Raw genomic sequence first — 25,491 nt, 5'->3', positions numbered from 1 at the left:
AAAAAAATTAAGCTCTGACAAATAATTTTGTGTGTGTGTGTGTGTGTGTGTGTGTGTGTTTTTGGGTCACACCTGGCAGGCTCAGGGGCTACTCCTGGCTCTACCCTCAGAAATCACTCCTGGCAGGCTCAGGGAACCATTTGGGATGCCGGGATTTGAACCACTCTCCTTATGCATGCAAGGCAAGCACCTTACCTCCATGTTATCTCTTTGGCCCCTGACAAATAATTCTTACATTTGTTATCTTTTAACTTAATTATTTGAAATGAGTTAATTTCCTTTCACTGGCAAAGGAGGATAGTATATTGAACCTTTGCCCTGTTTCCCTGTTTAAGGTACATTAGTAATATTTTAACTTTATTTTTAATCAAAGATATAAAGAAGATATAGTTTAACCCTTATACCCTTAGAGAATTGTTTTGAAGTTTCTATTAAGCTTTCCTTTCTTCATTTCTTTTTGTGTCATATGGATATAACTTTATCACATATAAGTTTTCATTTCTTCTAGTGGGGATCAAAAATATTTTTCAAAGGTGCTTTTGAGAAGATAGTAGACCTTGGCTAGCAGCCAAGATTAACAATAGAGTGTATGACCTCTCTGGCTACATCCTTTGTATGCTGTTAAATGTTGAATTCAGATTGTTTCGTTATTGAAGGATACTTTTTATAGTCCTTCAATATAAAGATAGAGTATTTTAAATTTTTCTAAAATAGACATAGTAAATTTCTATTTTAATCCCTCAATATAAGTATAGAACATTCAATTTAGAGGATTTTCTATTAGAATACTTATTTAGGGGAGAGATGGTAAAATGGGTGGATGCTTCCCTTACATATGACTGACTTGGGTTTGATTTCTGGCACCGCATATAGTAGAACCATGCCAGGAGTGATCCTTGAGTGCTAAACCAGGAATAAACCCTGAGCACCACTGGGTGTGGCCCTCCCTAAAAAAAAAAAATTCCTGAAAAATTCTCATTTATTTGATTAGAGTGGTAATACAGGGGATAGGACACGTGCTTTTGCAAATGGCTGACCTGGTTAAATTCCTGATACCCTATGTGATTCCCTGTGCACCGTCAGGAATAATCCCTGAGTGAAGATCCAGGAATAAGTTCTGGACACAATTAGGTATGGCCCAACAGCAACAAAAATATAAAAAATATATATTATTTTTTAGCACCAACACTAGTGTATATCAGGCTATTCTATTCCTTGTGGTTCTCAGGGGACCATTTACAGTGCCAGGAATCAAACAAGTTGGCTGCATGCAAGGCAAGCACCTTTATCCTTATACTATCTATACTATCTCTCCTTTTCCAAAATACTCATTTAGTGAGCATGCTGCTAATACCATATACATATATATATATGTATATATGTATGTATGTATATATGTATGGTATTATATGTATGTGTGTGTATATATATGGTATTATATATGGTTTTGGGCCACACCCGGTGGTACTCAGGGGTTACTCCTGGCTTTGCGCTCAGAAATCACTCCTGGAAGGCTCAGGGGACCATATGGGATACCAGGGATCGAACCCAGATCCATCCTGGGTCAGCCATGTGCAAGGCAAATGCTCTACTGCTGCACTATTGCTCTAGCCCATATATTTCAAGATCTTTAATTCTTGTATCAGAATTTTGATTCTAACTCACTAATTGTATTTTTTTCCAGTAAAATAGTATATACGGTTGATTGCTTTTTATTAGGTATTATCAAAACTTAAAAAAATTGGTGGGGTGGTACACCCAGTGGTATCTGGAGGTAGTGGGTGAACATATGGGATGCCAACAATTGAACCTAGGTCAGCAACTTGTAAGGCAAGCATTCACTGACTGTACTATCACTCTGACCCCAAACAAAAACTATTTTAAAATGTATTTAAGATACTTCTGGGGCCGGAGAGATAGCATGGAGGTAAGGCGTTTGCCTTTCATGCAGAAGGTCATCGGTTCAAATCCCGGCGTCCCATATGGTCTCCCGTGCCTGCCAGGAGCAATTTCTGAGCATGGAGCCAGGAATAACCCCTGAGCACTGCCGGGTGTGACCCAAAAACCACAAAAAAAAAAAAAAAAAAAAAAGATACTTAAAAAAAAGATACTTAAAGTATTTTCAAATATTTAGAAATGATTACAGAGTACCTAAGTGGGAATCAAATCAAGGTAATTGATTATCCTGTTATTAGCTAACTTGTTCGAATCATATTTCACTTTATGATTGAGTTGACTAGAGATGGTCCAAAAGGAATTCCTTTTATTTTGAAACATTGAATAGTAAAAATTAGCCTCATATTATTAGCCTTTCTTCTTTTGGTAACATTTTATTGTCATACAATTTTAAATTTCTAGAAATGTTGAAGGAATAGTATAGTAACATTCTATATACATCAGACTCATTTCAACCGTCCTCTTCCCCTGTTCTCCCATGGGGGAATAATAGATTTTACAGTGCTAGGGATTGAGCCTAGTGTCCCACACATGCTATATCACTGAGCCATATCTCAGACCTTACTTTTAGCGGTTTTTTTAAAATAGGAGTCACATCAGCAGTTGGGTGCAGGAGAAGTCTAAGGTACTCCCAGCAATGTGCAGAGTCTACCAGAATCACACTGTTGGTGCTGATGGACCATGAACCACTAGAGTTTAAAGCCAGGAACATACACATGCAGGGCATGTGCTGCATCACTTGGCCAACATTCCTGGCCCACTCATCTCTGTTTTCAAAATTGATATCTGTTGAGAATAATGTCACTTTATGGTTATTTCATAGCCCATTGTGATATGTTTATCTTTTACTGTTAGATTTGTGTTTTGTGGTTTGGAGATTCTTTTTCAGGGTTCAGTAAATTTTATTAATTTGTTCTGTGTTCAACTAAAGACTAGAGACTTTCTTCCTTCAGAAGAACATTTTGGGTGACTCTGCAGTTTTTCCAAAATATCAGGAGTTATTTTGGTAGACAAACAACAGATGCTTTTTCTCTTTCTCTTATCACTATTTCTTGATTTCCTCGGTGCCCATTTCTATTCATATTTATTTATTTATTTATTTTGGTTTTGGGGCCACACCCGGTGGTGCTCAGGGGTTACTACTGGCTGTCTGCTCAGAAATAGCTCCTGGCAGGCACGGGGGACCATATGGGACTCCGGGATTCGAATCAACCACCTTAGGTCCTAGATAGGCTGCTTGCCAGGAAAACACTGCTGTGCTATCTCTCCGGCCCCTCTATTCATATTTATTAATCTCCACTGATAGTTCTTTTTATTTTTCGAGAGAGCTCTGAGGAATAAAGTGCTCCATAGTGTGATGCAAATAAACTTGATAGGGGCAAAGTATTGCCAGTCTTTTATCAGGCTTCACTGGCCTTTCCCAAGTATGGTTCTGGATGCTTTGAAATAAAAACTGGGGCCCGGAGTGATAGCACAGCGGTGTTTGCCTTGCAAGCAGCCAATCCAGGACCAAAGGTGGTTGGTTCGAATCCCGGTGTCCCATATGGTACCCTGTGCCTGCCAGGAGCTATTTCTGAGCACACAGCCAGGAGTAACCCCTGAGCACCGCCAGGTGTGACCCAAAAACCAAAAAAAAAAAAAAAGAAAAGAAAAGAAAAGAAAAGAAATAAAAACGGAGCTTGAGTGGGACTCTTTCTCACTGACTGCTCCATCTGGATCCTCCAGTAGAGGTTATGCTGGGTGGTGCTTGGGGTCTAGTGCTTCATTTAGCATCACTGCCCACTATTGTCCTTAGTAAACGGCCTTATGGGATCTACTGTTAATAGTGGGAATAGCTACACTATTGCTGATCTCACTTGAATAGCTCTTGTGCAGTACAGAACTGGCAGGAAATATGGGACTCCACAGTCAATAATTGTTCAACCATATATTCACTGTTTAGCCACGATCCTCCCTGCACTATAGGAGCTTGAGTGAAGGAAAACAACTTTCTGATTTTGCTATACTTCCACACACAAAGTTGTGAGGAGGTGAGTAATTTCTTTTTGAATGCCTTACTTACTACTGTTGTTACTGAGTTACCTTGATTTATTCTCCGGAAATTTTCATGATTGTCTTTAGTAATTTTTTTGTTTTTCGGCCACATCCAGGGATTGCTCAGGGATTACTTCTGGCTATGCACTCAGAAATTGCTCCTGGCTTGGGGGGACCATATGGGATACCGGGGGATTGAACTGTGGTCCGTCCTAGGTCAGCTGCATGCAAGGCAAATGCCCAACTGCTCTGGCTCCTGTCTTTAGTAATTTTAATTAGTTTTAATTGCTGTCTCTGGAAGCGAGGTTGGGCCTATTTCCTCATGCTCTCATCCTGTGTGTGTGTGTGTGTGTGTCTGTGTCTGTGTGTCTGTGTGTCTGTGTGTGTGTAAAATAATACTATGAAATAAGTTTAAAGGGTTTGATTTCTAAAGGTAGAAACTTTTCATGCTTACAGAGATAATGTTGCTATATGATAAATAATTTAGACTTAGTTTTAAAACAGGGTCATCAGAAACTTCAGCTATGGCCTAGGCATAGTTCAGTGGTAAAATACCTACTTGCAAATAAGAGTTTGTGATTTTGATCCATGGAACTGCCCCCACATGCTAAGTGATCCCAGTACCATTGTAATTTGGGATTCTTGGTACTGAAACAAAAAGTCTGGTATGTCACAGTAGTGAGCATCACAATGAAGGTGGAAGGAATCCTTGGTAATTACTGCAGCTGAAGTATGCGCCAAGTGGACCACCCCAGGCAAGAAGCAGAACCAGGTGTATGTGCCTTCTGGGCATCTGTGCCATCAGGACAATGAAGAGAAGGGAAGGGGCTGAAAAGCATGCTTCATCTGTGACAATATAGCTTCATTTTTTGAAAATGTGATTGGTGTTGAGATCTTTTGTTGTTTGTGGACCACATCCATCTGCACTCAGGGGTCACTCCAGGCTCCACACTTACAAATCACTCCTGACCGGCTGGGGGACCATATGAGCTGCTGGGAATCAAACCCAGGTCAGACCCTTGAAAGGCAAATGCCCTACCCACTGTGCTGTTGCTCCAGCCCCTGTTATTAAAATCTTTTCTTTAAAACAGTTTTGTTTTGATTGATTGCTGTAAAGAAAAGAATTGAATTCTTAGTCCAAAGGGAGAACTTCAGCTGATACAGCCCCAAATCTTTGTTGCTTCAGCTTATTTATTTTTGCCTCTTTGCATGAGACAAAACTGATACTAGAATGTCATTTGGGGAAAGATAGTAAACTGAAGAAAATAACAGGTCTGTTGGGAAAATGGTTTGAGTAATCAAACTATTGATTAGAGGTTAAACTTGCTAAGATTTTAGGAACTGTGTGATATGGATAAGACTTTAACTTGTATCTGATGAATTATTGTGGGATTTCTGCCAGGTTCAATTTTTTGTGTGTGGTTTTTTTTTTTTTGGGGGGGGGTCACACCCGGCTGTGCTTAGGGGTTACTCCTGGCTCCATGCTCAGAAATTGCTCCTGGCAGGCACGGGGAACCATATGGGATGCAGGATTCAAACTGATGACCTTCTGCATGAAAGGCTTTACCTCCATGCTATCTGTCCGGCCCCCAGGTTCAATTTTAACTAGGTTGTTGTTTGGTTTTTGGACCACACCCGGCAGCGCTCAGGGGTTACTCCTGGATATCTGCTCAGAAATCACTCCTGGCAGACATGGGGCACCATATGGGATGCCGGGATTTGAGCCACTGTTGGTCCTGGGTCAGCCACTTGCAAGGCAAACGCCCTACCACTGTGCTATAGCTCAGGCCCCTAATTAGGTTGTTTTAAATTTATTTCTTGTTTATGGTTTCATACCTGGTGGTGATCAGAGGCTATTCCTGGCGTGGTGCTTTGTGTCATTCCTGACTATGCTCAAGCCCATTGAGCTATTTTTCTAGCCTCTCCTTAGGCTATTTTTAAGTGAAGAGGTAGAGAAAAGGAGAAGTATGTCCTGCCTCTTTTCCTGACTTTGAAACTAATTGGAGAGGACCAGAGATCAGGAGGGGAAGTTGCAGTATGGAAAAGATATCCAGAGAAGCAATGTCCTGCCTGCATTTAAAAAAAATTAACAAAAATTGTTAGTCTTGGGCCCGGAGAGAAAGCACAGCGGTGTTTGCCTTGCAAGCAGCCAATCCAGGATCAAAGGTGGTTGGTTCGAATCCCGGTGTCCCATATGGTCCCCCGTGTCTGCCAGGAGCTATTTCTGAGCAGATAGCCAGGAGTAACCCCTGAGCACTGCCGGGTGTGCCCCCCCCCCAAAAAAAAGTTAGTCTCTAAACAACAGAGATCCCATGCTATCCATGCAGAATTAATGTTCACAAAATATGAGCTCAGTTTAAGTTTGAAATCTCAAAAGTTTGTAAATTACTAAAATTTATTTCAGTTATTTTTGTATTTAATAAGAAGTGGTAAGCCAATTGTATAAATTATTACAATAGGTACTTAGCCAAATGAAGATTTTTGAGGTAACTTGGAATCTAAGAAGAACTAAACCATAGAGGAAGCTGACTCTGGAATTTCATAGCAAAGGGGCCAAGGCAACTGGCACTGTACAGTTCTTTAAAATAGGAAACACCACATTTCAGGGATCTTGGAGTTTCTGGCCCTGGAGAGATTTGTTTTCTAGAGTTTGGAACCAGGACAGAGTGGTGCTAGTCCTGTGCAATTCTCCTTTGGCTTAATACCTCTGGCAATAGTAAGTCGAAGCTCAAAATGGCATGTTTTGGCTTAAAAATTATGATCTCTGGGAATTCATTATCTCTTCACCACATCAGGGTCCTTTGTACTGTCTATGATAAATCATATTAATAATTTTTTGGGGGGCCACACCTGGTGACGCTCAGGGGTTACTCCTGGCTATGCGCTCAGAAATGCTCTGGGGACCATATGGGATGCCAGGGGGTTGAACCGAAGACCATCCTAGGCTAGTGCGGGCAAGACAAATGCCCTGCCACTTGCACCACCGCTCTGACCCCATCAATAATTTCCTTTCTCCTTTTTGTCTATAGTTATGCCTTTATCCTATTATCTTTGTAACATAAATTGAAGCGGTGCTCAGGGGTTACTCCTGGCTCTGTGCTCAGAAATCACTCCTGGCAGGCACGGGGGATCATATGGGATGGCGGGATTCGAACCACCATCTGTCCTGGATCAGCTTAATGCAAGGCAAACACCCTACCGCTGTGCTATCTCTCCAACCCCATGGAGTCGAACTTCTTATATATTCCTGAGAGTTTTCTTTAGTCTGGCTCCTTTCATTCTAAATCAGGAACTGCTACTTTGCTGAGTCACATCGTAATCTATATAAGCTCTGTTCCCTGGAATTCAGGAAACATGGTGCCTCTGCTAAATCTGGCTGTCATGTGTTTACTGAAGGAATAAGAGTTGTTTAAAAAGGAAGTTTCAGGGCCCGGAGAGATAGCACAGCGGTGTTTGCCTTGCAAACAGCCAATCCAGGATCAAAGGTGGTTGGTTCGAATCCCGGTGTCCCATATGGTCCCCCGTGCCTGCCAGGAGCTATTTCTGAGCAGACAGCCAGGAGTAACCCCTGAGCACCGCTGGGTGTTGACCCAAAAACCAAAAAAAAAAAAAAGAAAAAGATAAAAAAAAGATTAAAAAAAAAAAGTTTCAAAACAAGTAGGATATTTTGTTAAAAAGTGGAACTCTGGAAAGATTTTCCTGGGATGAATATTACATGAGTAATCAGAGAGTGTGCTGTCTCTTTTGAATGATATTAGGCCTAAGTCAGTAAAAAAAAAAATGTTATCTCAAAAATAATGAGGAAAAAATTGGGCTAAAGTGATGGGACAGCAACTAGAGTGCTTGCTTTGCACATGGTTGATCCTAGTTTGATCGCCAACATCCCGTCTCTCCTCCTAAGCATTGCCCGGAATAATTCCTGAGAGTAGAGCCAGGAGTAACCCCTTAGCATTGCCAGATCTGGTCCAAAAATAAAACAATGAAAGAACTTGAGCAAATTAGAATGGTCACAGGGGCCTGAGTGATAGTACCACAGGTAGGATAAGGATGTTTGTCATTCACACAACTGACCCGGATTCTATCCCTGGCACCCTGTATGTTCCCTGGAGTTTGCCAAAAATGACCCCTGAGCACAGAGCCAGGATAAGCCCAAGCTCTGGCTGGTTGTTGGCCCAAGACTAATAAATAAATAATATTGAGGAAAGGAAGCCTGATATAACCTTTCTATTTTATTTATGCAAATTTATTTATAAAATAGGCATAACCTTTTTGTGGGTTTATAAATTATGGTTACTCTGTTGGAGAGGAAGTAGAAAGGGAGAGCAAAAGGAAGGATTCTGAGATGTGGTAATTTGTTAAGTCTTCATGTGGGGCATAGTAGAAAGGCCTCATAGCCCAAGTCCTGGAAGAATTGGGGAACACAAGTCAGGAAGTCAACACTGACATAGGAAATAATAGCCACACAGGTTTAGGGAGATAAAGCAAATTCAGGAACTTCCACTACAAGCTATCTACTAGCACCTGTCTGAAAACAGGCATAAGATACTGGTAGGCAGACTTGGCTAGCTGTGGGTCCAAAACCAGAAGTTTTCTGACTCAAGGTCAGAAGGGTAATGTTGCAGTGTTCTGGTAAAATATGAAGTGTTGTTCAAAGAAGGAGAAAAAGATGTTTGGGAGTAATTAAGGGTCACCTCCTAAGAGTTCATAGAGTTCCATTTCATTATAAACAAAACTAAAATGTGAGGCAGATTTTTTTTACTTGAATAGTGAGTGTTGCTACTTGATATAAAGTAGAACTGAAACATTATAATAATTATTCAGTTGATCCTGAGTACCCAGAAGGAGGAGCAGAACAGAGACATCGAGAATGGCAACTAAAGCTGGAGGATTTAATGACTTTGCAACTTTAGCTGTAATCTTTGAACAGTGCAAATCAAGGTATGCAAGAGAAGGTGTCAGTTTGAAATACTGCTATAGTATGTACTTACTAGATGACTTTGGTTTAGCATGAACTTCAGTGGTGTGATGATAGTTAGGAGGCATTTTGTATACATTAATGATACTTATCTCTTTCAGGTGATTTTGTATTTGTAGACATTTCTTTTTTGTTTTGTATTTTGGGCCACACCCCGTTTGATTGCTCAGAGGGTTACTCCTGACTAAGGCGCTCAGAAGTTGCCCGGGCTTGGGGACCCATTATGGGACACCGGGGGATCGAACCGCGGTCCTTCTTGCTGGCGCTTGCAAGGCAGACACCTTACCTCTAGCGCCACCTCGTCGGCCCCATTGGTAGACATTTCTTATTGTCATAATATTTTCCTTGTCTCCCAAGTCATTTCTGAAAATGGTCTTATAGATAGAATTTTAGTTTTGTATAGGTAGTGAAAATGAAAAAAATGTATTTGGGGATAAAAGATCTCACCTGACTGTCACAGGGTTTACACCTAGATCTGTGTTTAGGGATTACTCCTGGCAGATGTATGCTGTATCAGACTAGGGATTAAACTGAGGTGTGCTGCATGCAAGGCAAGTGCCTAACCCTTATAGTACTTTTTTGGGATAGATATTGTAAAAGAGCTGATAGTCACATATTTTTTTAGATTTGCTTTAGAAACTAGAATGTCAGAGTTTTGAGATTCAGGTATTTCTGTTTTGTAGTGGAGCTCCAGCTTCATGGTGCCAAAAAACATTGGATTCATTGGAGATGCTTGTTTTCAGCATTTCGTGTAGAAGCTCAACCTTCGAGAACTAATCAGGAAACTTAAACAGGTAATTAAAGATTTTTTTCATGAATAGCATTGTGGATAGATACATTTTCAAAATAAGGAGATTATGTTACATTTTTCTATGTGATTTACCACTTTATTTATATTCTATAGCAAAGTGATTTCCCACGGGAGACCTTTGAAGGCCCTAAAACATGAAGTACTACGAAGATGTCTTTGTGCAGGCTATTTCAAAAACGTCGCAAGGAGGTAAGAAATAAGAGCTTGAGAGGTCGATAATTTGCCCACACTATTCAACTATTCATTATTAAGGATTAAAGGTTTGTTAATCATTAGCATTAATTATTCCATAATTATCTTTCTGGGGCCAAAGAGATAGTTCAGTGGGTAAGGCATTTATTATATCTTTCGCTCTATAGATGCACCGGACATAAGACGCACTTGAGTTTTAGATGAGAAAAAAGAAAAAAGAAAAGTAGCAGCACCAAATCAAATCTTCTTAATGAAAGCTCTATTTGTGACGATAAAAGTGCATTGAACCGATTGTCCTACTATGTGGTATGTCTGTGCAATAAAGGGGGCATAACACGTTCTATCTTTGGGGGTGTGTGTGTGCCACTTATGGTAACAAAAATACGGTACCTTATATACCATCAATCTGCGTTTGATCCCTGGCATCTGATATGATCCCTCTAGCCTGCCAGGGGTGATTTCTTAGTGCAGAATCAGGAGTAAGCCTGCCTGAGCACTGCCATGTGTAGGCCCCAAACATAGTAGCAGATAATTTACAGCAGTCCTTTTTTAATTGTCATTTCTGTGGAGGGGAGTGGTTTATAGTCACATAAAGTTGGGATATTGGAGCTCAAGTAGGGTCAGAGAGGGGAACCTATTAAAGATAACTGTCAGGAGTTCTATTGCCTAAGTTGAGTGAGTTTTCTTGCAGAGGGGTGACTTGTATGGATTGTGGAAAGCCCATTAAGTTGAGCAGGGCACCGTGGGGGAGGGTTAGTTTGGTGTGGAGTGTTTAAGAGTTTCAGCAGGGGCTGGAGAGATGGCACAGCAGCATTTGCCTTGCAAGCAGCCGATCCAGGACTAAAGTGGTTGGTTCGAATCCCGGCATCCCATATGCCCGGAGCTATTTCTGAGCAGTTAGCCATGGGGAGTTGTCTTCCATTGTGTAAGAGTCTCATAATGAGGAACAGGTCATCTTTGTTAGAGGAGTAGGAATGATGATGGGAGATTTGTTAGAGAAAAGTTAATCACAATTAAATATAGTAAAGATAATAGTTTTTTAAAGAATGGTGAAGGGAAAAAAAAAAAAGAATGGTGAAGGGGAGCTGGAGCGATAGCACAGCAGTAGAGTATTTGCCTTGCAACGTGGCTGACTCAGAATGCACCCAGGTTCGATTCCCAGCATCCTACATGGTCCCCTGAGGCCTGGCCAGGAGTGATTTCTGAGCACAAAGCCAGGACTAACTTGATGTCACTGCCATGTGTGGCCCAATAAATTTATTTAAGTAAATAAATAAATAAATAAATGTTTGTTTTTTTTTAAGAATGGTGAATAGGGTTAGTGTTGTATATGTAAACATTTCAATGGGATTATTATGTTACTGACCCCTACCCTGATCAGTGATTGTGCCCTAACCCTAGGGTGTGACCTGGCATTCTGCTCCCACCCTAGGGTGGGTACTTGATTCTGCTGCCCCACCATTGGGTGGTAACTTGATTCTGGGGGATAAAAGTAAGGTTCTGTGGAAGGCGAGGGGCTTTTTGGCTAGAACTGGTGTTGAGTGGTTTTGGCTTCAGTCTTGTCCTCTGAATAAAGCTGATATTTTCACAAGCCTGAAGGCCTGTTAGTTCTCTTCCCGCCGAATTCACCTCAGAACTACAACTGAACAGGGGTAACTAACAGACACGATGGTCCAGATCTGGAGGAGAAAGGCCTCATCCTCCATCCCTCCATCAGTCAACCCCATCAAGGGCAGTATTGCAACAGTTTAGAAATACAGAAAGGTTGGGGCCAGAGAGATAGCATGGAGGTAAGGCTTTGCTTTGCATGCAGAAGGACGGTGGTTCGAATCCCGGCATCCCATATGGTCCCCTGAGCCTGCCAGGAACGATTTCTGAGCGTAGAGCCAGGAGTAACCCCTGAGCGCTGCCAGGTGTGACCCAGAAACTGGAAAAAAAAAATACATAAAGGGAGGGTTGAAAAGATAATATTGGGCCCGGAGAGATAGCACAGCGGTGTTTGCCTTGCAAGCAGCCGATCCAGGAGCCAAAGGTGGTTGGTTCGAATCCCGGTGTTTCATATGGGTCCCCACGTGCCTGCCAGGAGCTATTTCTGAGCAGAGACGGCCAGGAGTAACCCCTGAGCACCGCCGGGTGGTGACCCAAAAACCAAAAAAAAAAAAAAAAAAAAGAAAAGAAAAGATAATATTGGGTAGGGTACTTGCCTTCCACACAGTTTGATCCTTGGATCCCATATGGTCCTCTGATTGCTGCCAGGTGTGACCGACCTACAAACAAGTAAACAAGCCAGTTCCCCAAACCCCTCAAAAAAAAAAAAAAAACTGAAAGGAGAGAAATGATGATATATATTTGGAGCTGAATTGGAACTTTGGTTATCATTGTGAATTTGATTTTTATTAAAACTAGAGGATGGATATATACATTTATATAATACATTTAAGCACATATATTATCTATTTGTTTGTAAATATTTGTGTACACATATAGCCTAGCTCTGAGTGGAATAGACACTGTGATAGCGACAGATATATTTGTACCCATGTAGAAATATCTTTAAAGAATTGAGAGTTCTTTGGAGAAATAAGTCTTTGGAAAATGCAGTGAACACAAACTCTTATGCCAATAGGCAAAAAAAGTGATCCATAAAAGTTGAAGCCACTCTGGAAGAATAGTACAGTGTATAAGAGCTCTTGCTTTGCACATGGGCAACTCAGGTAGACAAAAGACCCCCTGAGCATAGCCAAGAGCAGTTCCTGAGCATAGAATAATGCCCAAGATAGCTGGATGAAGCCCCCAAATTAAAATACTAACAATAAAATTTGAGGTCATGTCAAAAGTATATGTGAGCCAGTTTTAATAGACTCTAACTGGTCAAATATGAAATATTTTGAGCATTAGTATAATAATAATTACTATAAAATATTTAATGTGTAAAATATGACAAATATAAATCAAACTAATGAGTGGATAAGTTAAAAGTTTAGAAATGAGGGGCCGGGCGGTGGCGCTCGAGGTAAGGTGCCTGCCTTACCTGCGCTAGCCTAGGAGACGGACCGCGGTTCGATCCCCCGGCGTCCCATATGGTCCCCCAAGCCAGGAGCAACTTCTGAGCGCATAGCCAGGAGTAACCCCTGAGCGTCACCGGGTGTGGCCCAAAAAAAAACCAAAAAAAAAAAAAAAAAAAAGTTTAGAAATGAATGGAATTATTCACATAGTTGATAAATTCTCTATAAAATTCTTAAAGGGGGAAAGCAAAAGTAAATAAATTAAAAATAAAAGGGGGAAAGCAGCTCTATAGTGGAGAAGATTGATAGAAGCCTCCTCAATTAGTCATGAACATGATTAGTAATAAGATGAAGTAATGTTTTTGATAGTCTGGAGAAAAAAACAGCATCACTCTGTGAAACCACTGTAGGAGAGAATCTGAATTTGACATACTGATTTTTTTTGTTTTTGTTTTGGAGGCCTCACCTGGTGATGCTCAGGGGTTTCTCCTGGCTATGTGCTTAGAAATCACTCCTGGCTGGGGGACCATATGGAACACCAGGGATCGAACCCAGGTCCGTCCTGGGTCAGCCACATGCAAGGCAAATGCTCTACTGCTGTGCTATTGCTCTGGCCCCATATATATATAACCAAATTTTTTTTTTTTTTTTTTGGTTTTTGGGCCACACCCGTTTGACGCTCAGGGGTTACTCCTGGCTATGCGCTCAGAAATCGCCCCTGGCTTGGGGGGACCATATGGGACACCGAGGGATCGAACCGCGGTCCATCCTATGCTAGTGCTTGCAAGGCAGACACCTTACCTCTAGCGCCACCTTCCCGGCCCCTCAATTTATAGTCTTTAAGTATGTTAAGATTATGAAGGTTGGTCAAAGGCAAAATGGGAGGAAAAATGAATACAAATGATTCTGAACTGGATCCTTTTGTTATAAAGGGTATTGTTAGGACATTGTAAAACTTCAGTGGAGTCTGAGAATTAAATATAATTATCAGAATGGTTCTGTAATAGAATGTCCATAACTGAAGGAAATGTATACTCAATATATATCTGTATGATTAGGCATAAGACTTAAAACTAATGGGCCAGAGTAAGTTATGTTGGAATCAGAAACTGGACCTCCCACATACAAAGTTTGCATGTTCTCAGCTCTCACTTGTTCTCTAACTTATGTTCTTTTTTTGTTTTTGTTATGTTTTTTTTGGGGGGGACACCCAGTGGTGGTGTAAATCGCTCCTGGCAGACTCGGGGAACCTATAGGATGCCAGGAATCGAACCACCGTCCTTCTGCATGCAAAGCAAAGACTTACCTCCATGCTATCTCTCCAGCCCCAACCTTTCTGTATTTCTAACTTGTTGCAATACTGCCCTTGATGGGGTTGACTGATGAGGGTTGGAGGATGAGGCCTTTCTCCTCTAGCTCAGACGATGTGTCTGTTACCCTGTTCAGCTGGCGGTTCTGGGTTCTGAGGTGAATGAGGCAGGAAGAAAGTTAATAGGACATCAGGTTTGTGAAAATATCAGCTTTATTGGGAGGACAAGACTGAAGCCAAAACCCTCAGCATCAGTTCCAGCCAAAAAGCGCCCCCACCTTACACAGACCCTTGCTTTTATCCCGGTATCCTATAACCCCGTGCCTGCCAGGGGAGATTTCTGAGCACAGAGCTAGGAGTAACCCCTGAACGCCACCAGGTTTAACCCAAAAACAAACAAAACAAAAGAATATGATCATATTTATCATATTTTAATGTTCTGAACAAGCCTCAGATACACAGAAAAGTTCTATAATACAATTTTTTTACTTAAACCATGATAGTAAGTTGCCAAGTCTTTTTCTTGGACCATACCTGGTGGTGCTCAAATTTTACTCCTGGCTGTGCACTCAGAAGTTACTCCTGGCAGGCCTGGAGGACCATATGGGATGCCGGAGCGCAAGGCAAATGCCCTACCTTCTCTTGATACCCTGAGCACCACAGGAGCTACCCTGCATCAAAGCCGAGAGTATCCCATAAGCACTGCCAGATGACGCTCCAAAATCAAAACAAAAACATGAATTAGGAATATGATAGATGAAATGTTCTGTCAGATTTTAGAATTCTTTTTTGAAAGTCATGTATACATTTAGAAGATATAAAGTAAAATATAAGGAATATTATTTAAAGCTGAAGATTTGATTAAGTCAGAAAGTGGGCTTGGGATATAGTACAGGGATTAAGATACTTGTCTTGCAGGTGACTGACTATTGCAGTTACTAAAACTACATACATATTGTCTCCTGAGCATCCCTAGAGTGACCTCTGTGATTGAATCAGGATGTGTTCTAAACCCCACTCTACCTCAAAAAAAAAACCATTATATTTGTTTTCATCATGCATTAACTCTGACCTTGAAAAGTCTGACTAAAGATCATAGGTACTTTAAAAGTCATGGGTAATTTTGAATTTTTATTTTGGAAATTTTAAAGGGCTATAATAGCTACTAAATATTACTACTTATTGGAAATGTTTATATTTAACTGAAATGACATTTTGCTGGGGAGCCATCCATGTTGTTGGAGCTGGGAGTCACTCCTTGTATGCCTGGCAATAAAACCTGGGCTTCTTCTTTTTTTTTTTGTTTTGTTTTGTTTTTTTTTTTTTTTTTTTTTTTTTTTTTTTTTTTTGGTTTTTGGGCCACACCCGTTTGACGCTCAGGGGTTACTCCTGGCTATGTGCTCAGAAATCACCCCTGGCTTGGGGGGACCATATGGGACGCCGGGGGATCGAACCGCGGTCCGTTCCTTGGTAGCGCTTACAAGGCAGACACCTTATCTCCAGCGCCACCTTCCCGGCCCCTTTTTTTTTTTTTTTTTTGGGCCACACCCATTTGATGCTCAGGGGTTACTCCTGGCTATGTGCTCAGAAATCGTCCCTGTTTTGGGGGGACCATATGGGATGCCGGGGGATCGAACCGCAGTCCGTTCCTTGGCTAGCGCTTGCAAGGCAGACACCTTACCTCTAGCCCTTCCCGGCCCCAACCTGGGCTTTTTCATGCAAAGCATGTGTTGCAGTCTTTTTAAGCCATATCGTTGGCCCCTGAATAATGTTTACTTAAGTTTAAAGTAAATTGGTAGAGAACATTTAGTGAAAATCAAATAAAATCAAGGTTGCTTATAATACTACTTGTATTACAATCTAATGGTTCATTATTAGACTTAACACTACTAATTTCATTGTTTTCTTTTTTTAAGATCTGTTGGAAGAACATTTTGTACAATGGATGGGCGTGGAAGCCCAGTTCACATTCATCCTTCCTCAGCAGTAAGTACCTTATGTTTTTGTTTTGGGGCCACACCCAGTGGTGCTCAAGGCAAATCAGATAACATATCTACTGTACTAGCTCTGATCAATAGATGCCTTATTTTTATAAAGAATAGGTTTATAGGGGCTGGAGAGATAGCATGAAGGTAAGGCATTTGCCTTGCATACAGAAGGTCGGTGGTTCAAATCCTGGCGTCCCACATGGTCCCCTGAGCCTGCCAGGAACAATTTCTGAATTTAGAGCCAGGCATAACCCCTGAGCGCTGCCGGGTGTGACCTAAAAAACAAAACAAAACAAAACAAAAAAAAGAATAGGTTTCTAGAGCCTTACAGTGGATAGGGATCTTGACTTGCATATGACCAACAGGGTTCAGTTTCTGGTACTCCCAATAGTCCCCTGAACCCCACCAGAAGTGATCCCTGAGCACACTGGTTGTGTCCCCCTTCCCCCATAAATAGAATAAATTTGTGAAAGTGTAAAATATGGAATATTGAAATATTTTTTACATTTTTTTCTTTGAGGTTAGATTTATTATGTCTCTATAAGCTTTCAAGATCTTGGCTGTCTAGTGCCTTCATTTTATTAAAAGAATACAAGTGGCTAGAGAGATAGTGCAGGAGGTAAGGCACTTGTCCACTGACCCTTGATTGACTCCCTGATAACACATCTCAATCCCAAGTACCACCAGGGGTAATTCCTGAACAAATAGAGTCAACAATAGCCCTGTTGGGTATGACCGAAAAAGAACATAGGAATTCATAAGAATTTGGCTTATTAATTTTTGTCTTGTCTAATTTGAAATAAAGCACATTACTTACTGAGTTATTTTCCTTAAATGATGTCTTTTATATAGCTTCATGAACAGGAAACCAAACTTGAATGGATCATTTTTCATGAGGTATTAGTTACCACCAAAGTCTACGCAAGAATTGTGTGTCCAATTCGTTATGAATGGGTGAGAGACTTGTTACCTAAGTTGCATGAATTCAATGCACATGATTTGAGCAGTGTGACTCGACGTGAAATGAGAGAAGATGCAAGGAGGAGATGGACAAATAAAGAAAATGTCAAGCATCTAAAGGGTGAGTCAATTATTCAGGTGATGTAAGTCCTGGAAATTTTAATATCCAAATTCTTACATTATTGCATAAATATTTTTACAAGGCTTCAATTCTGACTCGTCTCTTCTCCTTTAGTTGTCATTAGTCTCCTTTCCTTCCAGTTAATCTTGTTTTTCTTAATTTCTCTGGCAATATCTTTGAGCTATTTCCCTGTGCTAGCCACTGCATTACCCTGTTGCAAGTCAGCCCCTGAAGAGGTTGACTGATGGAGGGATGGAAGATGAGGTCTTTCCCCTCCAGCTCGGAGCACGCGTCTGCCACCCCGTCCAGCCGACAGTTCTGAGGTGAAACGGCGGGTAAACAGCTCACAGTCAGGCTTGTGGAAATATTAGCTTTATTCGGATGGACAAGACTGAAGTCCAAAGTCTCAGCCTTAGTTCCAGCAAAAAGCCTCTCGCCTTCCACAGACCCTTGTTTTTATCCCCCAGAATCAGGTACCACCCAATGGTGGGATCAGATACCACCCAATGGTAGAAGCAGAATCAGGTACCATCCTAGGGTGGCCAGGTCACACCCTAGGGTAGGACACAATCACGATCAGGGTAGGGTCAGTAACATAATAATCCCATAAAATGTTTACATACACAACAACCCTATTGAAATCTTATAATAATACTATGAAGTAAGTATATATCTTCATTTTGTCAGTGAGGAAAAACTTTGCAGTATAGTTACATGCTGAAAATTCTCAAGCTAATAATTGGGGAATCTGGATTTGTTTTGTTTTCTGGGTTACAAACAGCAGCGCTCAGGGATTACTTCAGGTGGTGCTTGGGGGACCATATAGGATGCTGGGGATTGAACCATTGTCAGCCATGGGCAAGGCAAACACCCTATCCACTTTGCTATTTTTCTGGCCCCAGAGTCTGGATTTTAAATCCAAGGAATTTGATCAGGAACTATGTACCTTTAACCATTATAATCATATATTTTCCTAGTGGTGTTTTACTATTTTAACTTTGTGAATTATTTCAAAACATATTTTTTTCTCCGTTTTTGTTTTTGGTTTGTTTATATGATGGTTTAGATCACACTCTAGGGTTCCACACTCTAGCAGTATTCTAGGGACAATATGTCATGCTGGGGATCAAATCAGGGTTGACTACATAGAAGGCAAGTGCTTTATTTAACCCTTACACTCTATCTACCCAGAATATCTGGGTAGATATGTCAAGGGGATTTTCTCATGGAATGTAAGGTCCCTAACTGAAATATTTATATAGTTGTGGTAGTGAAACAGGTTGGAAAACTTTATTTTCAACTTAGAATAAAGCTTCTCATGAAACATATGAGGTTAATTGATGGAGCAAATTGTATTATCATTATATATTATCAATGAAGAACAATAGAACATTTTAGTGAGTATTTTTGGAAGATCATAGAAAAATTTTTAGAAATATTAGCAACTAGGTATTTTATTTTTTTTATTCTGGTGTTGGGACTGTTTTGCCACACCCAGAAGTCCTCGGGTTATTTTCAGTGCTGTGCTCAGGGTATCTTTTGGTGCCAAAAATGGAACTAGTATCAGCTACATGTAAGGCAAGTGCCTTAACCCTTATAACTATTGTCAGCCTGTGACTAGGTATTTTGTTTCACTGTATTGCTATATTACATGCTTTGAAAATAGGGTCAGCTTTCCCAAGACTTTAGTGTGTCTGTCTGTCTCGTTTTCTGTCTCCCTCCACCACCCGTAGCTCTACCTCCCTTCTGCTTCTCCCCTCTCTCCATTCTTTCCTTCCTCCCTCCCCTTCTTTCCCTTTCTCTTCCACCCTCTCTCTTTGGTTGGGAGCTTGCAGAGCTGGGGAGAGTATTTTCAGCCATGTGCAATTCCTCTGCCATTTCAGATAACTCCCCAGTCTAGTACTCTTGTTTATTAACCATAAGACTGTGTCACTTCTTTAGAAGTGGCAAAATTTAATTGCTCTTTTTCCCTCCCTCTCATGGAAAAATCAGGACATCTCTTTCCCTTGACATTTCTTGTACTGTATTTTAAAACTAAAGTTTTACTAGATTAATGTGAATGTTTTCAGATGGAATATCAAAAGAAGTTTTAAAGAAAATGCAAAGAAGAAATGATGACAAATCCATATCAGATGCACGTGCCCGTTTCCTTGAAAGAAAGCAGCAGAGGTCCCAGGACCACAGTGACACTCGGAAGGAAACAGGTTAAACAGTGAACCCTCCAAATCAGGAAGTAGGAAAAGCAGCCAGGAAATGTACTTCTATTTTTGCCATTTGTGTCAGACAGCACTACAAAGAGGAAGTGCTCAGCAACTATTACTTGTGTTTAAGCTAAAAGCAAATCAGAGTTCATCAATATCAATAAATATAATTTTCAAAGAAAAAATTGGATTGCCATTGTCACAGACCTTGAAACCAATGAAAGAATACATGCGATATTTTTGTCATTTCAGCTTTGCTGGCTTTAACTGGTATCAAATACTGTCATTAAGATAGTTTTAAACATATTTAATTGTATTTAGTCGCCGTGTATTTCATTTGTATTGAAGCATTAAAAATTATTTTCCTTAAATCTCTTTAAAGCCTTCTTGTTGCTATTTAGAATTGTGTTCTATCAGGTTTTCAGGTATGTCGCCCTTTCCTTCTGAAGGCTAAATATAAGAGGTTTTTATGCAGCAATACTTAGAAGTCTAACCGTTTAAATGCTACAGAGCTTTATGGATATTCAGTGGAAAGAATTAGTAATAAGAAAATTGCCCCCCCTTTTTTTGGTGAAAATTGCCTATGGCAGGATTCATTGAATTAATATTAATCCTTAATTTGATTTTTCTGGGACTATATAGATTCCTTTTTATATAAAAGTATATTGTTTAAAACAGTAGCTATAGCCATTAACCAAAGGACAAATGATTTTATATATATGTTCTTTTTTTTAAGCTGTCCCTACATACTCGTATCAGCACCATGTGTGTAGGTATGACAGTGTTTCAAACACCCCTCCAGCTGCTTAGGTAGCACCATTTAAATATCGAATGTACCAATCTTGAGATGGGATTTTTAAAAAGCAGTAAACAGCAGTGTTTCAGATTGGAACCTTGAGGCCAGTTGGTAGTGCACTCAGGCCACACTCAGCACTTGCCCACTCTGTTGTTAAAACACTGCCTTGCATTCTAGTTATGTGTGTATTTGTATGTCTCCCCCACTAGATTATACGCTCCTTGTGGGCAGGGACTATGTCTTATTCATCTCTGTATTGTCCATGGCAATCTAGCACAGTGTTTTGCACATAGTAGTCACTCAGTGTTTGTTAAATAAAGCTATTAGTGTTATTAAAATATAAAAGGCAGTATAATGTGTGTTTTTAGATATTTCTTTTAATGCTTAAGAATCAAAATTTGGGGGGGCTGGAGAGATAGCATGGAGGAAAGGCATTTGCCTTTCATGCAGAAGGTCATCAGTTCGAATCCCGGCGACCCATATCGTCCCCACTGCCTGCCAGGAGCAATTTCTGAGCATGGAGCCAGGAGTATCCCCTGAGCCATGCCGGATGTGATCCAAAAACCACAAAAAAAAAAAAAAAAAAAAAAAGGCAAAACAAGAATCAAAATTTTTTTTTGGTTTTTTTTTTTTTTTTTGGTTTTTGGGCCACACCCAGTAACGCTCAGGGGTTACTCCTGGCTATGTGCTCAGAAGTTGCTCCTGGCTTGGGGGACCATATGGGACACCGGGGGATCGAACCTGGTCCGTCCAAGGCTAGCGCAGGCAAGGCAGGCACCTTACCTTTAGCGCCACCGCCCGGCCCCAAGAATCAAAATTTTTGTATGTAACTACTTCTTTGGTAATTTCCTTTGGTGCATCTACTAGTTTTCAATACTAGAAACTAGAAACCTTTATTGAAAATTCTCATGAGAACTTAAATCCATTTGTCTTATTCTTTTGTTTTGTTTTGTTTTTGTTTTTCGGGCCACGCCCGTTTGATGCTCAGGGGTTACTCCTGGCTACGAGCTCAGAAATTGCCCCTGGCTTGGGGGGACCATATGGGACGCTGGGGGATTGAACCGTGGTCCTTTCCTTGGCTAGCCCTTGCAAGGCAGTCACCTTACCTCTAGCGCCACCTCGCCGGCCCCCATTTGTCTTATTCTTAAGAGAAGATGAATGGTGATTTCTCTGAACGTTTTCTGGCACTGTTAATTTATTTTAATCGTGTTCTATACACCATTGTAGCACATTAGTCATTTGGTCATAATTTTTTTTTTTTTTTTTTTTGGTTTTTGGGCCACACCCGGCGGTGCTCAGGGGTTACTCCTGGCTGTCTGCTCAGAAATAGCTCCTGGCAGGCACGGGGGACCATATGGGACACCGGGATTCGAACCAACCACCTTTGGTCCTGGATCGGCTGCTTGCAAGGCAAACACCGCTGTGCTATCTCTCCGGGCCCCATAATTATTTTTTACCTCAATTTTTCTTCATAATGAGATTTTAAATTTCTTAGTTGTGGGATGTCTGGATTCTTAGAATTAAAGCTCTTAAGTAAAAAACTTTATTAAGCACACATTACAAATCTGTAGTTTAGGGCTGGAGAAATAGTGTAAGGGTTAAAGTGTTTGCCTTACATGCAGCCAACTTTAGGATCCCCAGCACTGCATAGTCTTTGAGCACAGAACTGGGAGTGGCCCTGATTACCATCAAAGTCTATACTTCATGCTCTGATTTTATTAATTGACCCAATAATGTATTTTATAGCATTCCCCTTCAGTTCAGGATCTAGTCATGTACTTAATCATCTTTAATTTAGAAAAATTTCAGTTTTTATTTTTCATATTAACTTGGGGGGGAGCATTTAAGTCATATTTGGTGCTCAGGGACTACTCCTGACTTGGTGTGTAGAGGACCTTATACCATGGAGGAATGGGGGTTCACTGCATTGCAAGGTGAGTGCCTTACCTGCAAACCTACCCTACCCTTGATTCGGTACTCTGTGGTTTTATTTTAACTTTTGTGGGGAAGGGAGTTGGATTATTTCCAGCGATGCTTAGACTTAGTCCTGGCTTTCTAATGAGGATCACTATTGGTGATGCTCAGGGGAGCATATAACAGTGCAAGGGGAGTAAATTGGGATCAGCTGCATGGAAGACAAGTTCCTTAACTCGTGTACTATCTGTCTGGCTCCTATTAATCTTTTTTGGGGGGAGGGGTTGGGCCACACCTGGCAGTGCTTCGGGGTTATTCCTGGCAGGCTCAGGGACCATATGGGATGCCAGGAATTGAACCGGGTTGGCCATGTGCAGGGCAAACACCCTACTGTTGTACTATCAATCCGCCGCCCCCCCACCCCCATTAATTTTTTTATTTCCCCCTTTGGAACATACCTGGCTATGCTCAGGTGTTACTTTTGGCTTTGCACTCAGGATCACTCCTGGAAGGGCTTGGGGATGCATGGGATTGAACTGTGTGCAAGGCAAATATCCTACCTGCTGTGCTATTGCTCCAGTCCCATGTTTATGGTTTTGTTTTAGACTTTGTGTTAGAGAATACCTCAATTTGACTTTCTCATGTTTCATCATTTTTAAACTGGAATATTGTATGAATGATAATGCATCCCTAAGGCATCAAATCTGGAAGTATGTGGTTTGTATTGTTGGTAATGTTTTGTTTTTTTTTTTGTTTTGTTTTTGGGCCACACCCTGCAGTGCTCCTGGCACTGCGCTCAGAAATCGAGCCTGGCAAGCTGGGGATGGGGGTGGGTATGTAGGATGCCAGCAATTTAACCCAGGTCCATCCTGAGTCGGCTGTGTGCAAGGCAAACACCCTACTGCTGTGCTATCTCTCCAGTCCCAGTGTTTTGTTTTTTAAGTAAATTTATTTGTTGGTTTTTGCTTGTTTGTTTTAATCTAGTTACAACTAAAGACTAGTTTGGGGGAGATATATTTTGGTAATATGTGAAATAGTCTTCATAATTCATTTTCCTCTGAGTTTATTAGAATTCAGGCAAGAATTCCTAATCAGTTTGAATTTATTGTGGGGTGGGGATTTGGGCCACACTTGCTTAGAGGCCACTCCTGGAGGTGCTCAGGATATCTTGTGTTATCAGGGATTGAACCCAGGCCACTCACATGCAAAGCTTGTACTCTGCTTGTTGAACTAGCCCTCCAGTTTCTCCTCATGGTTCAAAATGGCAAATTTAAAAAATTAATTCTCATGCAATTGTTTGTTCTCATAATATAAGAAGAACTTTTCTTAAAGCATTTCTGATAAACAGGTGCTGAAAACAATCTACATAGTTCAAAAAAGAGAAGTAGAAAGCCCAGGGGGTGTTTTAGAAGAGTAACAAAAAGATCCGTTTTTTTGGTGTTTAGATATACTTATAACTGATTGATGGCTGAAATGTTGGGCAAGAGAAGATTATGGAAAACTTTGAAAGCAAAATTATGGAATTTGGGCTAATTTATATTACATATATTTTTTTTGTTTGTTTGTTTGTTTTGGTTTTTGGGCCACACCCGGCGGTGCTCAGGGGTTACTCCTGGCTGTCTGCTCAGAAATAGCTCCTGGCAGGCACAGGGGACCATATGGGACGCCGGGATTCGAACCAACCACCTTAGGTCCTGGATCGGCTGCTTGCAAGGCAAGCACCGCTGTGCTATCTCTCCGGACCCTATATTACATATATTTTAAAGGGGAAAGACTAAAGTTTTTTTGGGTTTCTTTTGTTTTGTTTTTTTTTGGGGGGGTTACACCCAGCAGCGCTCAGGGATTACTCCTAGGTCTACGCTCAGAAATCTCTCCTGGCAGGCTCGGAGGACCATCTGGAATGCCAGGATTCTAACCACTGCCCTATTGCATGCAAGGCAAATGCCTTACCTCTATGTTATCTCTCTGGCCCCAAGACTAAAGTTTTGAGGTAATTGTGAAATTGGTGTCAGTAGGATAGTTTTTTGAGTGCTGTGAGAGTAGTTCTATGAAAGGAGTATGGAATTTAGTTTAGTGGAAGAAAAGGTAGTTAGATAGTTTTTTTTTTTTATGACTTGGGGGCTATCTTTGGCAGTGCTCAAGTTCTATCTCTTGGGGAAGCCAAGAGATTGAACAGCGGTAGGGTGTTTGCCTTGCATGCGAAAAACCCTGGACAGACCTGGGTTCGATCCCAGACATCGCATAGGATCCCTTGAGCCTGCCTGTGGCGATTTCTGAGCTCAGAGCCAGGAGTAACCCCTGAGTGCCACTAGATGTGATGCAAAAACAAACAAGAAAAATGGAATTATTCTTTTTTATGTTTTCATGGAGAACTTCTGATGTTGCTTGGCAGACCAGATGTGGGGCTAAGGATAAAACCTGTGGGGCCGGGCGGTGGCACAAGAGGTAAGGTGCCTGCCTTGCCTGCGCTAGCCTTGGACGGACCGCGGTTCGATCCCCCGGTGTCCCATATGGTCCCCCAAGCCAGGAGCAACTTCTGAGCGCATAGCCAGGAGTAACCCCTGAGCGTCAATGGGTGTGGCCCAAAAAACCAAAAAAAAAAAAAAAAAAAAAAAAAACCTGTGTCTACCTGTAAAGCAAGCAGCTTACCTCCTGTATTATCTCTCCAGCCACACAAGTTTATTCTTCTTTTTTAGAAGTTTATTCTTAAAAGTAGATGAATTCACCTTCAAAATAATAAATGATACTAAAAATCAATAAAGGCAAATGCCATCATATATAACTGGGCAAAGACATTTTCATATTAAAAAAGACATATAAAAAGACATTTTATATAAATGGAAACATAATAACAGATATAGGACATACTAGTAATTAGAAAAATATAGTTGAAAATATCAGTAAAGTGTCTTTCCATTAAATTGGCAACAATTGCATATAAAGTGCTTGATTGGGAGAGAAAATTTTGGCAGTATGTAGTAAAGTTGATGTGTACAACCTGTGAATTAGCAAGCTGACCTCTTAGATTTATATTCTAGAAATTCCTTGAAAGTATACATGTCCTATTCCTCATGAAATTCAGGTCCTGTAGATTTAAGATAAATTAATGATTGATGTTCAGCACAAAAATTGGGGGCCAGAAGTATAGTACGAAGGTAAAGGTGCTTGCCCAGAATGCAGCTGACCTTGTTTGGATCCCTAGCACCAAATATGGTCTCTGAACCCTTCT

General features: G+C 40.9%; 1 protein-coding gene across 1 annotated transcript in view; it reads left to right on the top strand.

Annotated features, from left to right (window-relative positions):
* Nucleotides 1-19,927, top strand: part of DHX40 (DEAH-box helicase 40) — a 43,269-nt gene extending 23,342 nt beyond the window's left edge. The window contains 10 exon segments of the mRNA XM_049772775.1: nt 8,812-8,856; nt 8,859-8,928; nt 9,649-9,673; nt 9,675-9,728; nt 9,730-9,759; nt 9,870-9,905; nt 9,907-9,965; nt 16,199-16,268; nt 17,123-17,351; nt 19,421-19,927. Of these exon segments, the coding sequence (XP_049628732.1) occupies nt 8,812-8,856; nt 8,859-8,928; nt 9,649-9,673; nt 9,675-9,728; nt 9,730-9,759; nt 9,870-9,905; nt 9,907-9,965; nt 16,199-16,268; nt 17,123-17,351; nt 19,421-19,560 (758 nt within the window). The 3' untranslated portion in view covers nt 19,561-19,927.
* Nucleotides 19,928-25,491: the final 5,564 nt, after the last annotated feature.

This window comes from Suncus etruscus, chromosome 1 (assembly GCF_024139225.1).
Source record: "Suncus etruscus isolate mSunEtr1 chromosome 1, mSunEtr1.pri.cur, whole genome shotgun sequence".
Lineage (NCBI taxonomy): Eukaryota > Metazoa > Chordata > Mammalia > Eulipotyphla > Soricidae > Suncus > Suncus etruscus.
The sequence above is the reverse complement of the archived record's forward strand: the minus strand, read 5'-3'. Positions and strand labels throughout refer to the sequence as shown.